This window comes from Sphaeramia orbicularis, chromosome 8 (assembly GCF_902148855.1).
Source record: "Sphaeramia orbicularis chromosome 8, fSphaOr1.1, whole genome shotgun sequence".
NCBI classification, from domain to species: domain Eukaryota; kingdom Metazoa; phylum Chordata; class Actinopteri; order Kurtiformes; family Apogonidae; genus Sphaeramia; species Sphaeramia orbicularis.
The window spans coordinates 2,306,823-2,324,613 of record NC_043964.1 but is presented as its reverse complement, the minus strand read 5'-3'; the positions used below and the strand labels follow the sequence as shown (position 1 = coordinate 2,324,613).

Here is a 17,791-nt window from a genome sequence, read left to right as displayed (position 1 = left end):
GCTGGATATAAGGCTCCCATGTAGGCTGGATATAAGGCTCCCATGTGGGCTGGATATAAGGCTCCCATGTGGGCTGGATATAAGGGTCCCATGTGGGCTGGATATAAGGCTCCCATGTGGGCTGGATATAAGGCTCCCATGTGGGCTGGATATAAGGCTCCCATGTGGGTTGGATATAAGGCTCCCATGTGGGCTGGATATAAGGCTCCCATGTGGGCTGGATATAAGGCTCCATGTGGGCTGGATATAAGGCTCCCATGTGGGCTGGATATAAGGCTCCCATGTGGGCTGGATATAAGGCTCCCATGTGGGCTGGATATAAGGCTCCCATGTGGGCTGCATATCATCGGCTTCCTGATAAAACCTGCTCAGTAACATTTTTGGTTGGGAATACAAACCTGCTATCTCTCCTATTAGAGCTTCAAATTTCAGTCTCCTGTGAAAGTTGTTTACATTCCATCATAAGTACCAACATTAAGGGAACACATTTTTTTTTGGTCATATTTCACAGTTTCCTGTTATAGAAACAGTTTTTTGTTTCTCCTGTAAAATTTGCCAAAAGTCACAGAGCAGGTTTTATCAGGAAGCCGACGATATAAGGGTCCCATGTGTGTTTGTGCACAGTTTCCATGGTGACCCCACATGTGTTTGACCAGATTAGAATCAGAATCAGAGATCTGAATATATCATATTATTAATTCTTCACACTACTTGTCCCATGATACTTTTACCTTTCATGTCATTAGCACGACTTAAATTCTATGTTTTACAAATATCTTAGTTTGTAATACTTTTTATTTTTTTATGTAAATAACTGTGCCTTTTACTAATATTTATTACCTCCACCAAGAGGTATTGTGATCACTTTGCTTTGTCTGTATGCGTGCGTGCATGTGTTTGTTTGTTTGTTTGTTTGTTTGTTTGTTTGTTTGTTTGTTAGCAAGATAACTCAAAAATTTATGGACAGATTTTCATGAAATTTTCAGGAAATGTTGATACTGGCACAGGGAAGAAATGATTAAATTTTGGTGGTGATTGGGGGGGGGGCAGATCTCTCTTGATGGAGGTCTGTGCTCTCCAAGTGCTTTTCTTGTTTGTTTGTTTGTTTGTTTGTTTGTTTGTTTGTTTGTTTGTGTTTTTGTTCTCATCTTTAGTGTAAAACTCTTCCACCCATCTTTCCCAAATCTTCCCCACAGATAGGCCTAGGCCCTGGGACCAACCCAGTCCATTTTGGTCCCAGTAGGACAAAGTTCAAGGTCACAGCAAGGTCACAACATCTACAGTTTTCCATCTGTCATCATTGAGACATTTTCCAAAATTCATAAAAAAAATTCCAATTGACTCTGATTCTCCTCCAGTTGGATCCACCTGTAGCTTAGAACAATCTCTTGTATGTGGAACTAAATTGTCCAAATTCCACTGTGGAATGTGGACTCTGTGGACATTTACACTGAACACTGAAAATCCCATTTCCCACACATTTAAAATTAGAACTCAACTAATATTGATGTGAATTGAATCTAATTGGACAGACACATGACTGGGACCAGATTCAACTGTTTCTGTGTATGGAACAACCTGGAAACTGTTGGATTTACACAGAAAGAGTGGATCCACACATGTACAGAGTTCAGGGTGAAGGAGGAGGTTTGTGTTCTGAACACTTGTTGTTGTTTTACTGATATTTGTTGTTCTTTACTGATATTTGTTGTTGTTTTACTAAAATTTGTTGTTGTTTTACTGGTATTTGTTGTTTTACTGATATTTGTTGTTGTTTTACTGATATTTGTTGTTTTACTAAAATTTATTGTTGTTTTACTGGTATTTGTTGTTGTTTTACTGATATTTGTTGTTCTTTACTGATAATTGTTGTTGTTTTGTTGATATTTGTTGTTGATATTGTTGTTGTTTTACTGATAATTGTTGTTGTTTTGTTGATATTTGTTGTTGTTTTACTAATTTGTTGTTGCTTTACTGATATTTGTTGTTCTTTACTGATATTTGTTGTTGTTTTACTGAAATTTGTTGTTGTTTTGTTGATATTTGTTGTTGTTTTGTTGATATTTGTTGTTGTTTTACTGATAATTGTTGTTGTTTTGTTGATATTTGTTGTTGTTTTACTGATATGTGTTGTTGTTTTACTTATATTTATTGTTGTTTAACTAATATTTGTTGTGGTTTTGTTGATATTTTTTGTTGTTTTGTTGATATTTGTTGTTGTTTTACTGATATTTGTTGTTGTTTTGTTGATATTTGTTGTTGTTTTGCTTATATTTGTTGTTTTACTAGTATTTGTTGTTGTTCTTTTGCTTATATTTGTTGTTGTTTTGCTGATATTTGTTGTTGTTTTGCTTATATTTGTTGTTTTACTAGTATTTGTTGTTGTTCTTTTGCTTATATTTGTTGTTGTTTTGCTGATATTTGTGGTCTGTCTATAAATTCTTGCACTGAAGCTCAGAGTTTTGCTTCAGTTTTGTTCTACTTGGTCCAATGACATTAAAGCACAGGTGTCAAACATGCGGCCCGGGGCCAAATCCGGTCCGCTAAAGGGTCCAGTCTGGCCCGTAGGATGGATGTGAAATACAAAAATTACACTGAAGAAGTGAATAATCACGGATGTCCAAATCAGTTTAATTCAGATTCCACACACAGACCAGTTAGATCTCAAGTGGGTCAGAACCAGTCAAATACCATCATATTAAACCTAGAAATAATGAAAACAGAATATTTTCTCTTGGTTTTAGTGTAAAAAAGTAAAATTACATGAAAATGTTTATATTAAAAAACTATTATTTTACAACAAATGTGAAAAACCTGAAATGTCTTAAGATAAGTGAATCCAATTGTACCAATATTCTGCCTGATGTTAAATGTTTTGTGTATTTGTGATTGTAATGTCAGTTGTAACACACATGTGTAAATAATAAACTGATAAACTGAGGCAGAATATTGTTAAAATTACACTTGTATTTCTTAAGACATTTCCAGTTCGTGTTTTTCAGATTTTTATAGATGTTAACATTATCATAATTTAATGTTACTTTTATATTTTTGTTATTATTTGACTGGTCCAGCCCACTGCAGATCATACTGGGCTGAATTTGGAACTGAACTAAAATGAGTCTGACAGCCCTGCGATAAAGAGATTCTGATTCTGATTCTGATTCTGATCTGGTCAAACACATGTGGGGTCACCATGCACTGTAAAAAATGACTGTGGAATTAACACCAAAAAGTTGCAAAATTGCAACATAAAAAACTGTGACAATACGATGCAAAGTTGTTTATTTGAAAAGATTTTTGTGTTAACGATTGAATCAAATATAGCTGTAGTTTTTACAGGATGAGTATGTGAACAAAAGCAGATTTATATGTAGAAATGATGGATTTGTATTGGTTTTAGAAAATAAAACTGTACATTGAAAAACACTGTGGTGCCGTTTAAACTGCAAAGACCATAGTGTTGAAATAACGGCCTATTTGCTTATATATATATATATATATATATATATATATATATATATATATATATATATATATATATATATATATATGTATGTATGTATATATATACATTTGGCAGACGCTTTTTTCCAAAGTGACTTACAGGGGAAAACCAATCAAATTTTATTTATATAGCGCCAGATCACAACAAAACTTATCTCATGACACTTTACATATAGACTTGGTCAAAACCAGACTCTAAGCCAATTTACAGAAACCCAACAGAATATATATATATATAAAAGTAAACATTTACCAATGTACCATTTTAAATGTGTAAATGAATGGGTTGGTAGAGCCAATAACCAAAGGGTTGGTGGTTCCAATCCTGGCTCTGACTGTCCATATGTCCAAGTGTCCATGGAAGACACTGAACCCTAAACTGGTCCCAGTTGGACCTGGTGGATTTGGAAAGAGCTGTGGACACCATGAAGGAGGAGAAAATGAGCTAAAGAAGTGCAGAACATTTACCATTTAAATCCAACTGTTCAATCTTCGTGTTTAAACTGTTCAATCTTCGTGTTACTCCATAAACATGTTCACAGTTGGATGTGTTTTTTACAGTATTGTTCTGGAAACCACAGCTGCCAGTTTTGTTTTGTTTTTTGTAAAAACAACAGGATTTTTTTTTTTACAGTGTGGAAGCTGCAGACAAACCCACATGGGACCTTCTGTGCAGCCCACCTGTGACCCCTGTGGGCCCACATGGACATGCTGGATGGGAAACCCATGATGGGAGTTGGAAAAGTTGGAGCTCAGATGACAGACAGACAGACAGACAGACAGACAGGCAGGCAGACAGAGCCTTCTCCTCTTACCTTCTAAGCAGCAGGTCCTCCACAGGCCTGAGTGGGTCATCACTTCTTCGTTCTTCTTGCTGGTCTCGTTCTCGCTGATGGACTTAGTCTTGCAGACGCCGCGGGAGTACAGCCAGTAGTCCGTGCCGACCGCGATGGTCATGAGGCTGAAGGCCGCGAAGGCGCCCACCGTGGTCAGCAGCATCTGGACTCCGCGGTCGAACAGACCCATGTTTCCGCATTCCATGAAAGGGGGACCCCCTTTCCTCTTGATGTATAGGAAGTAAATATTTGAAAATTTGCGGGACCAAATCAAACCGAAAAAACGGGATATACTCGTGCGGAAGGAGAGGGAAGAAGGAGGGGGAGGATGCGGTAGGAACCTTATGGTTGCGTTTGGGTGAGGACCAAGACCAGAGAAAAACTGAGGAAGGCGCAAGATTTAGGGATGAGAGAAGAAGAGGCGCTGATGTCTCTCCTCCTCTGTTTTTTTGTTTTTTTTTCTGTGACTTTTCTACTCCAAAAGCCTAAGTGTGTGTGGATGCAGAGTGTGACAGCACCTCAACAGGCCTGTGCGCCTTCAGCTGCAGATGGAGCACTGGCAGCAACAAAAAAGCTTCAAACGTGAATAATAAGACTGAGCTGGAAAGGATGAATGATGTCCTGGAGCCTTTCTGAGCCGAAAAATGGAAGTGACACAAACCGAAGTGAGGCAGGGCTGCTTCTACAGGCCCACAGAAAGAACTAGGCAACCTGTTTGTGGACTGGTAAAGGTTAGAGCAGAAGCACACAGCTGAATTAACATGAGCTCAAATGGAGCAGAGACAAGGCTGGAGGAGGGGGGGCGGTGTTAGAGTAATGGCAGGCTTACAGTACAACAGTTCAATATGTCTGTTAGTATGAGTTACAGTTACTTTAGTCAGAGGCTATCATTGCGTTTACATGTGCTAGTAAGAATTCAGTATTAGAGCTAAAGAGATCCTAAAGACTACTGTCATAAATACTGTTATTCTAATGGGTTCTGTTAGTCAAAAGGGGAAAAGCAAGGAGATAAACTGGGGAGGGAGACGAAGGACAGCAAGGAAATATTTCATATTACTGGAAACATAAAAGAGAACAATTCAAGTCCTGTCGAGAAGATTTCAAAATCAACTGTCGACCTGTTTTGTTTTTTTGTTGTTTTTTTTCTAACGACCTATTATGAGGTTCTATATGAACGTTGGGCTTTCCACAAATCAACCCCTGCACACGATGGAATGAGGAAATCAAGGCTCAACGAATAAATTAATTAATTAGCAGGCTTCTAAAAACACACACAAAAATCCGATAGAAATCAAAGCCGATGAAAACCTAAAAAAAAAAAAAAAAAACCAAAAAACCAAAACGAAATTAACCGCTTAGATTTTCCTTTTTCCTAAAATTTTGATCCCCAGTTTCCATATGTAGCCCTATAGCTCTGGGAAGGTTTCCGCCGAAAATGGGGGTCTGCGGTCAGAGGAGGTTCGGTCGTCGACGATCCGGAGAGAGCGGGGAGCATCCAGCAAGGCAAGCCGACCATCACTCGACATAGAGCCGGCAGGAGGAGGATGAGGAGTCGGTGGTGTGGGCGCCGCCGCAGCTGAGGATGCTTCTTCCTTGGATGGAGGAGGATGCTGCTGCTGATGCTGATGCTGATGCTGCCGCTGCTGCGTGGATATCCAAATTCACCGTGGCAGTATCACACCCAGGACGGTCCCGTTTGCATAGCCCTTGCGCCATGTAATAGGAAGAAAAATAAATTTGGATGAATGTTGCAATCCCCTCCTCCTCCTCCTCTTTTTTTTCTTCTTCTGTTCCTCTTTGCGCGCTCGGATGCAGGCTTGCAGAGAGGGGGGGAAAAAAATAAATAAATATATTACACAATCAGGAGAGCGCCTTGCACAGATCCACAGACAGAACTGGTGTCACGATGTCAGTGTCAGCGGCGTTTTCCGTCCAGTCCATCCACTTTGGCCTCTGTCCTCTGTGTTTGTGGATGGTGCTGGTGTCAGATGTGTGCAGGCTCTCCTTCTCTGTCTGGGTTCTGAGGCCCACAGGGTTTGATCCGCGCTGCAGCAATGGAGGCTCGTTTGCTGGAAAGGTATTAAAGATTTTTTAATTCCGTTTCTGTGAGTGGAGGGGCGGAAGGAGGGGGTGTTGAGATGGTGGACTCTCTCTCTCTCTCTCTCTCTCTCTCTCTCTCTCTCTCTCTCTCTCTCTCTCTCTCTCTCTCTCTCTGTGGATGGATGGTTCGTAGATTACTGAATTGCCTTTGTGCATACAGCTCCAGATTTATGTATTCAGGTATTATTGTCCGATTCAGTTGTTGCAGCCCTCCCTCCTTCCACTGTTCCCTCAAGTCATCTCACTAAATGCATTTTTTTTTATAGTCTCACTTGCGTCTTTGTATTCCTTTTCTTGTCATTAATAACTGCAATTTAAGGCCACAGATCACAGCTTTCATGGCAGATATGGTGTCAGCCTCTGCTGCGGCGCTGATTAGTTGATGCTACATCTCCGTGGATGATAATTAGCAGCGAGACCCGAGCCCCCAGTCTGACATGTGGAGACTTTTGTTTCTCTGAACTCGCCCTTACAGTCATGATATGTTTTAAAAATAAACCCAGTTTTTTGGTGTGTGATTACCGTGTGAACTACTTGTGTGCAGTATATGCCAGGCTGTGGTGCTGAAAGGACAGCTCCCCACCAGCTCTGTCCATCCTCTGTGGAGTTTGTCGCCCCCTGCTGTTCCAAAAACCTCATCACAGCTACACACAAGCTTTTTTTTGTTGTTTTTTTTTAACCTTTTCATGCATGAATTAGGACAGGGGTGTCAAACTCATTTTAGTTCAGGGGCCACATTGAGCCACATTAGATCTGCAGTGGGCCGAACCAGTAAAATAATAACATAATAATGCAATAATAGGCGACACGGTGGTGCAGTGGTTAGCACTCCTGCCTCACAGCAACAAGGTCCTGGGTTCAATTCCAACCCCAGTCGACGGGGGGTGGGACCTTTCTGTGTGGAGTCTGCATGTTCTCCCCGTGTCTGCGTGGGTTCTCTCCGGGTACTCCGGCTTCCTCCCACCATCCAAACACATGCACTAATAGATTAATTGGTTAATCTAAATTGCCCATAGGTGTGAATGTGAGAGTGATTGTTTGTCTCTATATGTTCAGCCCTACGATGAACCGGCAACTTGTCCAGGGTGTACCCCGCCTTCACCCCTATGTAGCTGGGATAGGCTCCAAGAGACCTCCATGACCCTAGTGAGGATAAAGCGGGTTCAGAAAATGAATGAATGAATGCAAAAATAATATCAACTCCAAACTTTTCTCTGTATTTTACACTGTAAGTAGAGTAAGTAGAGTTTACTCCAAAAATTTGAGGCAAGTGATTGCACTTAAATGATTTGAGTAATGATCGACTAATCAATTGGTTTAAGTAGGTTCAACTTTAATGCTAAAAGTATTGAACTTAAACTATTAAGTAGAAAACACTAAAAGACAAGTTATTTGTACTTTAAATCTGTTGTAAAATCAACCCCACTATCCAACCATTCAACTCAGCATTTTAGCTGACACTGACGAATTTTCTCAATTGCAGCCAGATTAATTTGTCATTGATTAAACAACTTCTTTTAAGATAATCAAACTCACTTTCCTATTCCTGACCAAAGTAGTTACAATTTTATTCAACTTAATATATCGCAGCATGGATGGAAATTCGTTGAAAGTTATTTCCTAGTACAGGAGGTATTTCAATGTGGCTAAACAATAAGATTTCCATTATACAATAACAGTCTAAGATGAACAGTAAATCCATAGTTCTTCCTATGGCTCTGACTCCTGGTGCAGCTCTACAAAAATACAAAAACAAACACAAAAAGGCCAATAAACACTGCCATACACACATTAAATCCAAATTAACACTAACACCACAACCCCGCTGAACCCCTGCACAGAAAAAGAACACATTTTCAACAACATGCCCAATACCCACAATGCAATACACAGATAAAAAGGTGTGGTCATGACTAAAACTGAGTGATTTAATTCCATTCAACTTTAACTTTTTCGTACTTTCAACTATGTCTACAAATTAGTAGAATATCCTGAACATTTTATATTAACATCATAAAACTTAAATCATTTAAGTGCATTGTAATGAACGCATTTTAGTAAATACAAATTCTGGGCTTACAGTGTACAGTGAAAAAAGTCAAATTAAACAATGAAAATATTTACATGTACAAACTGTCGTTTCAAACAATGTGAATAACTTGAACCACCTGAAAGAATAAGTGTAATTTTAACACTATTCTGCCTCAGTTTATCATTTCCACATGTTCATTATAACTTATAATATAACTTACAACTTATAACTACAAACACACAGAACATTTAGTATCAGGCAGAATATTGTTAAAATTGCCCTTATTTTTTCTGAGGACATTTCAGGTTCTTCATATTTGTTCAGATTATTCATATTTTTTACTTTGTTTTAGTGTAAATATATGAAAATATTTACATTTACAAAGAGAAAAATTTGGAGTTGTGAGTATTTATAGAATATTATGATAGTATTTGACTGGTCTGACCCACTGGAGATTGAACTGGTCTGAATGTGGAACCTGAACTAAAAGGATGGTTAATTTCTTAATATCTATATTTGCATTTCACAAATTCATCCCAAGGGCCAGACTGGACCCTTTGGTGGGCCGGATTTGGCCCCCGGGCCACATGTTTGACACCTGTGAATTAGGAGAACCGGTAACACTTTATAATATGTACACACTATGAAGCATTAGTTAAGCATTAATAAATACTGAATTCATCATTTATAAAGCAGATTTCTGACATGAATACTCATTGGTATATGGTTTATAAGCACAGTTAAAAATGTTTTAAAGAGTTTATTTTATCTGTTTCATAATATTGACACTTTTGAGGTTTAGAATTATATTGAATTATGACACTGACAGATTTTCTGAAAAATATTATATTTTTTAATTAAAAATTGTATTTAGTTTGTGCTTTTTTGTATTTAGTACTTGAAACCTCTATGATCTGCTGTTGGGGTTTTTGAGTTTTGATTGAACCATGTTTAACCTTGTGAGAAGTTGCAATAAATATTAATGCAGTTTGTTTGATAATCCCATGTGCTGTGTCTTTCCTTTGTTAGAATAACTGAAACTTCTGTGAGTCTTCAGGCATTTCCAACCTTTAAATCTCATTTGTAAATGCTTCTGATGTCATAGATAGTCATTGTGTCACACTGACATTCACTAACCATTAGTACATGTGTGAATAGTGTATGTGTGAGCAGAAATGCACATCACAACTGGTTTGTAAGTGATGCAATACTAAATGTTTAAATGCTGAATCCATAATTTCTAAAGTATGAAAATACAGTCATTAAGCACATTGTAGATGAGCTTATGAATGATGAGTAAAACATTTATAACTGTGTTTATAAACCATATATTAATGAGTATTCGTGTCAGGAATATGCTTTATAAATGATGAATTCAGTATTTGTTAATGCTTAACTAATGCTTCACAGTGTGGACTTATTATAAAGTGTTACCGGAGAACCATGGTCAAGATTTTTTCCTCTTTCGGCACGAAAAAAAAAAACAAAAAAACAATGCAACAGAATTTTTTTAATGAACCTATTTTTCATGGAGTTACAAAAATGTCCACTCAGCTGCACACCATGTGTTATGTGTCATTCTTGAAGCAAAGAAAAGTGTATTTAAAACACAATATCAGAAAGTGATTTACTGTGTGAAAACTATGAAATAATATTTTTAATGCAGCAGATCTGATGTTTTCTCACATTTTATCATAGTCTAATACTAGTTATTACTCACTTCATGGAGATTTTATATATATATATATATATATGTATGTATATACATATATAGATAGATAGATAGACAGATAGATATATATAGACAGACAGACAGACAGATAGACAGATAGATATATATATAGATATATAGATATATAGATAGATAGATAGATAGATAGATAGATAGATAGATAGATAGATAGATAGATAGATAGATAGATAGATAGATAGATAGATAGATAGATAGATAGATAGATAGATAGATGTATATATAACCCTTTTTGTTTAAGTAACCTGTTAATAACAGTCTGGTAACTGAAAATTGATTTCCACTCAAACATGTTAGTGCAGATCAGGTTTATCGAGAACAGTAAAATTGCAGTAATGGTCTGAATGTCAGTGTATTATTATGGGATGGTGCATAAGTGTCCACTGTGTCGGCTGATATGGAACTAAAACAAAATCCATGCAACGTGATATCATGACTTTGCATCAGTATGCACATCAGTTTTGATGGTAAACTGGCGTGTTATCTGTACAACATTATAAGCTTTTCACGTGTATATTGACCCATGAACATACAAGAGAACAGCTGTAGAATACCTGTCCACTGTAGTGACCACTGTGCATGAAAGGGTTAATTTATTTTGCACATCATAAAACAGCAAGAGAAAAAAAAAAAAAACATTTAAACAAGTAACATCATTGTGCAGGAGAGGTTAGAAGCCAAAAAAGGCTGATATGAATACCACCCCGGAAATGAACAGTACATAGAGAAAAAAAAAAAAAAGAAAAAAAGAATGAAGAATACAATATGACTGAATTAATAAACTAAAGAAAAAACAATAAAAATGCAAATCACATCAGAAATCATCAAATCAAATGATATACAGCCTTACATGTTTTCATGAATTCCAGTCCTTTTCTGATGTTTTTAAACAACGATAAAGTAGATGTTGGTTAAAGTTCAGGTCGTAGATTATTCCACAGATTCGGTCCACCATATTTCAGAGAGTACTGACTGACAGAAGTTCGACAGTACGGAATCCTCACATCTTTAACCTCTCTGGCTGTTTTACAGAACCTGTTTAAGGCACAAAGACCCAACTATACACCAGTGACCAAAAGCATCTACTGATCTAAAATGTTTAAAAACCTTAGAGCCACTAATCCTATCAATACGTGTACATAATTAGTGTAAAAGGCAGTTTGTCATCTTTTCATGGTCATTAGATATCTGCCTGAGACCCAGCAATGCATGTTTGTCCTCTGTAGGGGACAAGAATTCCACAGCTTTACTTAGAAAAAAAAAATCGTGTCCACCTCAAAGGTCATTCCATAAAAAAATAAATAAAAATAAAAATTGTATCTGAAAAACTGTTGCATTATGCTTTTTCCAATCAGAACAGTTATTTAATGTAAAAAAAAAAGCCAAAACATTTACTTTCCTGGGTCTCAGGAGGATATGACCCATTTGGAAATACAAAGGCTCTGTAGTTACCGTGGAAACGCTGTCATTTTCTACAACAGGGCTGTCAAACTCATTTTGGTTCAGTTCCATATTTAGCCCAATTTGATCTGCAGTGGGCCAGAACCAGTAAAATAATGACTTAATAACCTATTTAAAAAAATGACAAATTTAAGTTTTTCTTTTTGTTTTAGTACAAAAAAAAACCAATTAAATTATGGAAATATTTACATTTTACAAAAAAGATGTGAATAACCCAAAAAATCTGAAATTTCATTTGAAAAATTAGTGCAATTTTAACAATATTAAGCCTCGACTTATTATTTATACATGTACATTTACACACAATGTTCCATAAACATTTAGTAACAGGCAGAAAATTGTTAGAATTGCACATTTCAGGTTGTTGATCTTTGTTTTTATTTTTATATTTATTTGCATTTTATTGTGAAAGAATAGTTTTGTAAATGTAAATACTTTCACAGTGTAATGTTATTTTTTTTCACTTACATTTTTTCCACAAGATTTTTCACAAAGAAAATTTGTGGTTGTCATTATTTCTGGGTTATTGTGTGTTTTGACTGTAGGTCACATTGGTCTGTATGTGGAACCAGAACCACAAGGATTTGTTCAACCTGGACTGTTCACGTTCATTTTTGCACTTTCATCCGCAGGGCCGCAATGGAACCTTTGGTGGGCCAGATTTGGCCCCCGGGCCGCATGTTTGTCACCTGTGTTCTACAACACTGATTCACCAGTAAAACCTATGGAGGCTGATAAATGACAGTGGGTGGACACACCGGGTTTATGTTCAGTTAATGAGAGGTTTTACTGGAAAAGTCACTGTTCCTCAAGTTTTCTCTGTTTTATTATGTAATAACCCTCAAATGTAATTTCAGCATGATGACTAAAGGACATCATCAGTCAAATAAATATAGGAAAATACCTGATTTTCATTGAAAAAATGCAAAATGGAAAGGATAATATTATAATAAATGGTGACAAATCACTTAAAGGTTAAATGGAGAGATTTACCATAAAAGCAGCTCTGGGTCTTTATGGGTTAATATGGATCCAATTCCATGATCCAAGCTAAATACATCATCTTTTCAATACAGTTTCATGAAGTTTATTGAATATATTACAAATATTTACAGTTTGTTAATTCATCTGTTTATCAGGGAAAATGCAAAAAAACAAAAAAAACAACACATAGTGGACAAGTAAGAAATATATGTACACTATAAACACCATTATAAAAACAGTATAAACAATAGTATAAATAAATAATATAAAAACCTAATTCCCATCTACCTAATACAGTATAAACACACATATTGTCCAACTTTACCAACATTATTAATATCATCATTTTCAGAATTTCAGAATTAATTTGAATAATTCTTGTTTTCTTTTCAGATGTCATTTATTTTTCACCACAAAGATATGTTGAAAAGCATTTTATGAAAGGTTAAATATCATACTGTGTTTGTAGAATGTGTTTGAGAAATATTATCTGTGTTCAGAATATCTGAGGCCTTACATATAAAGGTAAAAAATCTGTTACGTTACGTTTTGTGATGTGATGTTATGTTATATTATGTTATGTTATGTTATGTTATGTTTTGTGATGTTATATTAAAATAGCTAAATATTATCGATTGGCTGAGGACTTAACAATCCTATATGAGATGATTGCATACTTGAAAATTTTAGGAGGATTGAAACAGATAAATAGAACATAATAGGCTATCAGTAATCATGTTTTCATAGTGAAAATCCAACCCATTGCGTTTTGATGACCTCAGAATGAGCTGATAACGTCTACAGAGGGAGCAGGTCTCCTCTGTGTTCCAGACAGGGTTCTTCCTCTTTGCAGCCAGTGACATGCAACATTATGGAACATTACCGTCACTTCTCATGTGTCTGGATCAGAGCAAGGTTATTATCGTTAACGAAAACAAACAAAATGACGAAAACTAGAATTGTAAAAACATTTTTGTTAACTGAAATAAAAAAAAATATATATATAATTAAAAGAAAAAACGACTGAAAAAACTAACTGAAACTGTATTGTGTGTTTACAAAACTAACTAAAATGGATAAAAATTATGGATAAAATTCCCTTAGTTTTCGTCTTTGTCAGCGTCGGATTGATATGAAATTGATTTATTTCGCTCTAGCAGTTTTCTCTGCTGTCATCATATGATATTTAAGGGTCCGTCACTTGTGTTCACTTGTGGTTTCCAGTCGTCTTCTGGTCCCCACTCTACCTGGAAACATGGAGACTAAAGTTGGGAGAAAGCAGCAGAGTCCTGTCTGGGATTTATCTGAATACGACGACAGAGAAGAAGAGAAAAGAGACGACTAAACTACAACTAAACTAAAACTAAGGACTTAGAAAAAAATGAAAACTAATAAAAACTATCAAACCTGCCCTAAAAACGAATTAAAATGAACTGAATTACAGAAAAAAGTCAAAACTAAATAAAGACAAACTGGAATGAAAAATCCAAAACTATTAGAACCTTGGATCAGAGTTATAACTCATCTAAAAAAAAACAAAAAAAACAGAACTCCAGACATTCGCACTAACAACAGCCTACTGTATTCTCTAGTCATCATAGAGGAAGGAGACTGAGTGTTGGTCGCAATTTTCAACCTCTAGATGCCGCTAAATATTACCCATTGAACCTTTAACACACAGGTGTCAAACATGTGGCCCGGGGTCCAAATCTGGCCCAGCACAGGGTCCAGTCCGGCCCCTGGGATGAATGTGTGAAATGCAGAAATTCCACTGAAGATATGAACAATCCAGGAGGTTAAAATCATTTTAGGTCAGTTCAACCTAAAGTGGGTCAGAACAGTATAACACTATCATAATAACCTATAAATAATGAACACCACAAATTTTTCTCTTTGTTTTAGTGTTACAAAAGTAAAATTACACCAAAATGTTTAGATGTACAAACTAGCCTTTTACAAATATGTGAATAACCTGAAATGTCTTCAGAGAAGTCCATGGAATTGGAGCAATATTCTGCCTGTTACTAAAACTTTGGTTTATTTGTAGATCCACTGGAATGTGCACATTGTGATACACATGTGTAAATAAATAAACTAAGGCGTAATATTGTTAAAATTGCACTTATTTTTCTTACAAAATTTCAGGTTGTTCATATTTGTTCATGTTATATTCATGTATAGTTTGGAGATGTAAACATCTTCATGATTTTTTTCACTCAAAAACAGAAAAAACTTTGGAGTTGACATCATTTCTAAGTTCTTGTCCTATTATTTATATTATTTGACTGGTCCGGCCCACTTTAGATCAGATTAGGCTGCATGTGGAACTGAACTAACAGGAGTTTGACACCTGTGCTTTAAGGTATTGATAACTGGTTTTATTGAAGCTCTTTTTTACAGGCTTTAGCCGCACACAGAGCTGATAACACTGGAGGATCTTAAGTAATAAAATCAGTCATTCATTGAACCTCCGACTGAGTCTGCTTCATCCACCTACGGGTTTCTCATCACCACTTCATACCACCACTTTTTCCCAGAATGAGCTGTCTGACATGAAAATGACAACACAACAGGGTCTGAGATGACACACTTTGAAGAGAAAGCCTGCATTTTTGGGCTCAGAACACACTGTTAGCTTTTATTTTTCCAATACAGCCTCATTTTTTTTTTTTATTTTAAGCCAGCACTCTCGTTTTTCATTAAAGCATATCAAACAATTGCACTTTAACAAATCCAATAAGTTGTTACTGATATATTTTTAATGTTTGTTATGAATGAAATGGATTTGCCTTTTTTTCTAACACCATCCTCATCTAAAATTGCCCCAAAGCAGAGAATAAAATTGTAATTTTGATGTCAGGGCCTGCCATTGTCCACGTTTCTGCCTGTGTTAGCAGGTCATGAATGAGCTACGCTTGTTTTTTTTCTGATGATGGGCTTGAAAAATGTTGATCAGCTGCTCACGTAACCAGCAGCAACAGAGTGCCTGTGCAGGTCGAATGTTTTGTCGTGAAAAAAAAAAAAAAAAAAAAAAGTCATCATCATGTTTCCCCGAGGCCTTGGGGCCACATGTCAGAGTTGAGCGAGCGCTGGTCACAGACACATTTGGACAGCTCGATGTTGTCACATGTATTTCAGCATTTATTATTCGGAGTCACCAAGTAGCTGCAATGTTACAGCGTGTGTTAGAGTAAAATGTTTTCCTTTGTGATTACATCTGTTTAGCCGAAATGGAATGGATTTAATTTGACTCTTCATAAACAGAATGAATATACTGTCACTGTCAGGCAGAAACCTTGTACGTTCATTTTTGGTCTTTTTTTTTGGTCATAAATTGATTCTATTGGTCAGTCTCCATGTTGTCCTGATGGTTTTAGAAATAGAGGGTCTGCACATACGTCACTTCCCCCCCAGGCCACGCCCCTCTAAGTTGACGGATTTTGCTGAAATTTTTTTGGGGGGGCTATTATCATGTTGGAAATTAACTGGTTTAAATAACACCGTGATCTGAAGAGAAAAGGGATTTTTGAGACGCTCTAGTGTCCATCCACTGTCATTTATCAAAGCTGATGAGTTTTACTGGTGAATCAATGTTGTAGAAGATGACGGTGTTTCCACGGTAACTACGGAGCCTCTGAACGTCCAAATGGGTCATATCTGATGAACAGGAGAAGATGACAAACTGTATTTTTCAACAATTATTTACATGTCAAAAAATGTCCGGAATGTCCGACCTGCAAAGTGTTGTACATCAGCAGGACAAAAAGACGTGTACAGGACAGACTGTCAGAACACAAATATGCAATAAGAACTGGAAACACAAACTACCCGATGGCAAAACACGACCTGGAACTCCACAACAGTAACCCATCTACACTACAAGCTGTTGACATCGACCGCATTCCACCCTCCTTCAGAAAGGGAGACAGGAAAAAGACACTGAACCAACGGGAAGCGTTCTGGATTTTGAAACTCCAAACCACTGTACCCCCTGGACTGAAAGAAGAGTGGGACTGTTCTGTTTTCTTCTAATGTATTATCTGTTTCTTGTTTTAAAGACTTTACACTGGTTTAATCTTAATATGTACATGTTGCACTGTTTTTTATTCATGTATACTTGTAAATATTTCTTTGACCTGCAGTGACCCCATCTGCTGGCCTTTTCCATGTGGACACCTTCTGCAGGCCTTTCCCTTCATGCCCAGTCTGGCAGTTCCTTTTGGTTAGACCCTACTGTATGAGAGCCCACAGGTTTTCCACGCTCCTGTTTGACTTCCTGATGAAGGCTTGAAGCTGAAAACCCGTTGAAGTTTTTTAGGTCTAGATATAGCATGCCATGATAATAAAGGCAGTTGAATGTGAAAGAGAGTGCTCGGATTTTCTTCCAGTGTGATAATTATTGACATGTATTGATAAAATTAGGGTTCAACAGATATTAACAGTTTATTGACTGATTTGGCCGTTGGCTGTTTGGTCTTCATGGGTTAAATACATGTGCAGTTAGAATAGGGGTGATGGTTAAATCTGACATGTATGTTCCATTGGTTATTCAGGTGTAATATTTTTCATCCAAATGACATAGGTGTTGGCAGGAAATGTAATTTTTATTTAACCAGGTAAATTAGTTGAGAACCAGGGTTCTAATAGTTTTAGATTTTTCATTCTAGTTTAGTTTTATTTAGTTTTGACTTTTTTTCTCTAATTCCATTAGTTTTAATTTGTTTTTAGAGCAGGTTTGATAGTTACCTCTGCCAGGAGGTACTGTGATCGCTTTGCTTTGTGTGTTTGCATGTTTGTATGTTTGTCTGTTTGTTTGTTTGTTTGTTTTTTTGTTTGTCTGTTCGTTTGTTTGTTTGTTAGCAGGATAACTCAAAAAGTTATGGATGGATTTTCATGACATTTTCAGGAAATGTTGATAATGGCACAAGGAAGAAATGATTTAATTTTGGTGGTGACTGCATTTTTTCTAAATGTCTAGTTTTAGTTTAGTTGTAGTTTAGTCATCTCTTTTCTCTTCTTCTCTATCGTTGTATTCAAATATATATATATATATATATATATATATATATATATATATATATGTGTGTGTGTGTGTGTGTGTGTGTATGTGTGTGTGTGTGT

General features: G+C 36.5%; 1 protein-coding gene across 1 annotated transcript in view; it reads right to left on the bottom strand.

The window, feature by feature from the left end:
* Positions 1-6,479, bottom strand: part of cacng2a (calcium channel, voltage-dependent, gamma subunit 2a) — a 162,581-nt gene extending 156,102 nt beyond the window's left edge. The window contains exon 1 of the mRNA XM_030140582.1: positions 4,323-6,479. Within this exon, the coding sequence (XP_029996442.1) occupies positions 4,323-4,548 (226 nt within the window). The 5' untranslated portion in view covers positions 4,549-6,479. The remainder of the gene's footprint in view (positions 1-4,322) is intronic.
* Positions 6,480-17,791: the final 11,312 nt, after the last annotated feature.